Genomic DNA, 5,901 nt, shown 5'->3' with positions numbered 1-5,901 from the left:
AATTTGCAACCAATATTACAATGAGGACATAAATGAACCAAACTTACAAAATTAGGCCTCTACAAAAATCTGCGTATTATTATACTTGAAGAATTCCAAGAAAAAAAAAAACTTTAAGACATGTTCTGCATGCTCCTTCAGAACAAGGTCATGTAACATTTGACTTGATACAAAGATGTATTAACCTGGCATTTTCAGGAGAGCAATGAACTGCCCAAGAGGGGACTCATGAGGAAGCCATAAGCACTATTGTCAGTGTTTTCTATGACCTGTATCTGTACCTTAAATTCATGTTTTAGATGAAGTGTAACAGTGTCTGTCCGTCTCAAACACTTACTTTAAAAAAGTATTAGTCTAGGTACCACATAATCTCTTAGCAATAAATATTATACTGTTAAGTTTTAACTTTGGGGTATTTGGAAAATATTTAAAAGTGGCTTGATGTATAATGGTTAAAGTAATAGAGTTACGTCAAAAAAAATATTACATGACAGACTCTTTTTCATTAGGTCTGGCCTCAACTCCACGTTTCTCAATGAGAGGCGAGTGCTCCGGAGCAGTTTCTGCCTGGCCCACCCGGACCTCACTTAGGGCCTCTCCTCCACCTTTGGACGTGCGGTCGACAAAGTGCTGCAAAAGGCCAGCTCCAAAGGCATCTCCCTCCACATTCAGCACCGTGCAGGTACGATCACTTAAGGAACACACACAAGGGTAATATTAGTCAGGTATACTGAAGCCCTTTTTATCTTTAACATCATTATCATTTCATTACTGTAAACTGAAAAACTTACACAATCCAATCAACGGCAAGAATCAGGGAGATGTCATTTGTGGGCAGTCCTATTGCCTCAAGGATAATAGCTAGAGTCAGAACTCCTCCAGCAGGTATACCCGCTGCTCCCACACTTGAAGCTGTGGCAGTTACTCTGTCAGCAGCAAAGAAATGTGTCACTATAAAAAATAGAACAGCTAAATATTTCTTTGCTGAGTGTTTTGTGCTTACAGAATGGTGATGATTTGGATGAAGTTTAAAGACTGGTTATTGAGCTGAGCAATGAATACTGCAGCCACACACTGGAAGAGAGCCGCTCCATCCATGTTTACAGTTGCTCCAATGGGCAAAATAAATCTGCTGATATGCTTGGATACTCCATTTTTCTCTTCTACACACTTCATCATTAACGGCAAAGTGGCAGAGCTGCCAGAAAAAGAATGAATGTTTGATTAAGACCTTACATTGTAACAAAATGAGTACATCAGGTTCTGCCTTAAAATAAGAGTTAACTCACCTGGAGCTTGTACCAAAAGCTGTTGCCAGAGCTGTGAATATACCCCAGAGGAAGGTGTATGGGTTTTTCCTGGTAATGATGAAGTAAATTGCTGGGAGCACAAGAGCACCATGGATGGCATGGCCAATAATACAGCAGGCTATATATTTGCCCAAGCTGGCGAACAGTTCTCCGACATTTTCCATCTCTACAATTTTACCAGCCACAAGGAACATGATACCAATAGGGGCATACCTGTAAAAAGGTTGGGAGAAATAAAAAATATTTTTTTAAAAAGCATAAAAGAAAAGAAAGGATTTTTTTTTTTTTTTGACAACAACAATCTTGATAATATTTTTGCTACATATATATATATATTTTTTTTTTTATTGTTGAAAATGATCTTGTCGGCAATTGTGTACCACCAATGTATATATCACAAATTTGAAATAAAAAATATATATATTCAAATATTTACCACATAATCCAGGAAACCAGCACCATGGTGGCCTCATTGAACGAGTTAAAGAACTTAATCAGAATCTCTCCTTCGTCTCCGAGTTTTCTTAGTGCCACACCAAACACAATGGCAAACACTACCAGACCCAGAATATTCATGCCATCCTGGTCTGTCCCAATGGGAACCTGAACACACGCAAACAATACACACATTAGGTCATTATGAACCAATACAATATTTCCATGTAATTTTGAGTTGTTTACCTTTTCCCTTGTGATGTTAGAATTTGGATCTGTACCGTTTATCTTGATCCACTTATAGCCAGTGGCATACTATAAAGAAATCACCATCTTAATACAAGTTACATATAAAAAAGGAAATTAAACATTTCATTGTAAGCCTTACCGACTGAAAGGCAGCAGACACCAAATTGGATGGAAAGATGTTCCTGCAGGCAGACAAAAGACAAAACATTTAACAAAAATTGAAAAGTCACTTCAACTTTTTAAGTGAAACTCATGGACAGCTCATTAAAGGTAAAATCACAAGGATGATCATGTGGAAAATGCTAAGAGTTTACCCAATAATCCCATTTCCCTCCCAACCTTTGTACTGGGTCAATCTCTACTAAAAAGGTACAATCATTTATTTATGTTCATACAAAGGTAAACCCAAGTGTCCCCATTACCCCAGACTGTCTGAATTGGATTTAGAATAATAAGGCATTAACGCCAAAAGCTCCCTTTTCTGCTCTTTCACTCAGTTCCACTGCAAAACACACTGCATTAGGATTAAGAATCATGTGACTCTGGTACTAGATCACTGACACACTTCTGACTCAAAGGCCTAAATGTAGGACTGTGGGTTGTGGCTCATTACATTACATTACATTACATTAAAAGAACATTTTCTGTTGAAGGGGTTTCAGAACACTAACTCTTGCATGTATTTAAGGCATCCTGTACAAAGAACCAAATACCAGTGGCCCTGTAATTTTCTTTTATCTTTATTATTAAAATTTGCTAATTTAATTGTTTTTATTTTATTTACACCAACTGGTAAAGCAGATTATTTTATTTTACTTTCTGTCTCTAATACCATGAATATGTTAATCTGATAAATACATCTGACTTTCTGTCAGACACAGGCAATAAAACCACTACTGAGTTCTTCATTTTCTCCATTTCACATGGATAAGGAAAGTCAGAATGATAAGAGGGACCGGTTATCATATGTTTTTGATTACAGTTCTTTGTTGTGTCCATGTGCTGACAGGAATATTAAATAAAACAAAAACAGCTCAGCGTTCTGTAGTAAACAAAGCATCGTGCTCATTTCATGGTGCCTAATTGCGGACGCAGGTTAATGCACTTGCCATGTGCTTAGCATGAGACAGTCATTATGCTCCTGCCATCCCTTATTTGCAGCTGACACTAATGAAGACACAATATACTCATGTTACTACTCACAACAATGTGATAGACATTACAGCACAATGTTAATTCAAGTACAAATAATATTCAGATACCCATCCCAATACATGATATTGGCACTTTTTGACATATCAGAGATTAGTCACTCCAACATAAATCAGTATTTAATCTGGGCTAACAATGGCACTAAAGGCTATAACTGAAGCTTTGCTTAAGGGCTGTGCAATTAATCAAATTTTAATCAAGATCAAGTTTTAGTTATCACTAATTGTCAATTATATTTTTGTCTCTTTTGAAATTGAATGGTATTTTTTGTGGTAAATGGCAATAATTATATATCTGTATTGTTTATGCTCATGGAAGTTATATTGAAAACTATTTTATTTGTTTTTATCAAGACTAAAATAAAATGGAAGCCAAATTTTTGACTGATGAATCAAGAGGCACGTTCTCAGGTGAGCCTCAAAATATCTCTGAAATTTAAAACTTTTGTTCTCTAGGGGCATCGGCCATGAAAGAAAAAAAAAACCAAAACGTCGATTTCTACAGAATAAAGTGCTCTTCAGCTAATAGCACATGCACTTAGGTTATACGACTGTAGACCTTTTCCATTCAAGCAGCTGCCTATATCCAAGACAAGGTATATTCAGAAAAGAAAACGTTTCAACAAAGTAAAACGTGAGTTAATACAAAAGTGGAAGGAGAGTGGATGCCTCATCACAGACTACTAATAAGTAACTCAACAGCTTCTTTTTGTGTTATGGATGCCACGTGGGTTCTGGGACATGATGTCTTCACTCGGCACGTTAGACGTATCCATATACATGTTATATACGAATACGTGTTTTAAAGCATGTCTTTAGCCAGTCTGAAAGGAAATCTGTATATCTCTGAACAATACTAATGTCTGATTATTGGCACCCACGTTTTCAAGTCTTCTCAAAGTTTATACAAACCAAAAATTTGTTATTTGTTCATTGAGGCAATATGGACCCGTAGTCCAGGAACTAAGACATACAAGGGAGAAGGCGGGGACATGACGCAATGACCTATTGCCATTACAGCAGAAGTGCCAACAAACCAACAGTTGTTACCTTGTAAGTCACATACGTATAACATTAAAGAGATTTTAAATTAATTTAAGTGTTAAATGAGAATAACTCAAATGTGGTGATGGATCACGTCAATTGCCACGTCCATGTCCAGTGCTGGATGTCTACAGCTCAGCGATGTAGGGTGAGCTCACCTGATCAGGTCCAAGAAAGAGTCAATAACTTCTTTAGCCTGAGGTACTCCTTCGTCCAGTCCTGCTATTGTTGGTTTAGCCCCAGTTACCGCTCCTGGAGTTATGATGAAAGCCATGATCACTCCGATGGACGACGCGATTAACGTCGTAATGAGGAAAAAGAGCATAGCCCAGCCGCCGAGCTTGCCCAAGGCTTTGGGGTCAATACTGGCCGCCCCGGACACCAAACTGCACACCACCAGGGGTATGATGATCATCTTGAGCAGCCGAATAAGCAGCTCACCGGGGAAACCTATGTAAATTATTTGCGTCTTGGTTAGATGAATTTCGCGTACCCCCAGTCCAATGATGACCCCAATGATGACCCCCGCCACGGTGAGGATTGACTAGCATGTTGGCCTTCACTATCCTCTTGACCCGCTCTGATAGGGGCTCTTTGCCGCTCTTCCTGTGCGTGTCCAGTCCATTCACCACGGGCTCGTCGAGGTGCGCTTCCCCGTTGGACGCCTTGGTCTCCTCCATGTCTATCTTTTCAGCCATAATTTTAGCCTTAAGTTGTTAAAAGTGTTTTCAATCAAAGTTATTGTTAGCGTGATACTTGAAAGACAACTGAGTGCCTGCTCCAACGAGACGTAAAGGATTTTACTTCAGCGTGCGCATTGCCCTTATCTAGCTTTCCTGGTAGGCTGCCCCCACCATGTGACGTGAGTGGGCGTGGACAAGTTGACTAGACAAACCCAAATACACCGGCACAGGGCCCATCGTGTTCAAATAGAGGAAAAAGAAATGATGAAAGGCTACAATTTTCTATACAAAAAACTCTAGAAAGGGACCCAAACCTAGACTAAATATTTAAGAGGTTAAAGGACTATTTTATAAGTTTGTTTATATATAGGCCTACTAAACCTATCTATGAAAATTGTTCTACAAAAGCCTATAGGCCTAATAGCACACTTAAAACATTTTAGGATTCAGTTGTGGTTATCTCTGTAATATGGTTCATCTGGTTTGGTAATGGGAGGCTAAGTAATTCCCAGCTGTGACTGGTGTCTTTGAAATGGTCTCCCACTTCTGCGTTTATTTATCCTTCTCTGAACTTGGCTTAAACAATGTATATAGTATACATTGCTCCAGTTATAACATCAAAAGCTCTCCAGGATGACCACCTGCTGGCCCTAAGATAATATTCATTTAACATCTGGCATGAACAAAACTTTGTAGAGCATCCTTAATATATGTATTATATCTTTAGTTTAAATATTTTATAGTTTTATCTTTTTTCTAAGACTTTTTTATAACTAAAGGGACCTGCAAAAATGTTTGTCTTAAGGAGAGATTTTGAAATGCTAAACAATGCCATTTTATAGCCTAATGTGTAGTGTACTGCCATTTGGACAGTTGTAACTGGAGACATTTTCTTTGTGTGTGGACTGAGGGCCACAGTCTGATGGTTATAAAGTTTGTTCAAAGTGCTCTGAAAGACTCGGCTTATCT

At 38.3% G+C, this 5,901-nt stretch overlaps 1 protein-coding gene across 1 annotated transcript; it reads right to left on the bottom strand.

Annotated features, from left to right (window-relative positions):
* Positions 1 to 6: 6 nt before the first annotated feature.
* On the bottom strand, positions 7 to 5,062 carry slc1a5 (solute carrier family 1 member 5). Its single transcript, XM_055167053.1, is given in 9 exon segments — positions 7 to 691; positions 792 to 926; positions 1,004 to 1,198; positions 1,290 to 1,523; positions 1,747 to 1,913; positions 1,992 to 2,060; positions 2,134 to 2,176; positions 4,408 to 4,790; positions 4,792 to 5,062. Coding segments are annotated over 9 exon segments (1,590 nt in total). The 5' UTR covers positions 4,948 to 5,062; the 3' UTR covers positions 7 to 483.
* Positions 5,063 to 5,901: the final 839 nt, after the last annotated feature.

Source organism: Boleophthalmus pectinirostris, unplaced genomic scaffold (assembly GCF_026225935.1).
Source record: "Boleophthalmus pectinirostris isolate CB_2022bp ecotype Guang Dong unplaced genomic scaffold, ASM2622593v1 HiC_scaffold_9, whole genome shotgun sequence".
Classification (NCBI taxonomy): Eukaryota; Metazoa; Chordata; class Actinopteri; order Gobiiformes; family Gobiidae; genus Boleophthalmus; species Boleophthalmus pectinirostris.
Note: the sequence above shows the minus strand (reverse complement) of the source record. Positions and strands in the feature narration are given on the sequence as shown.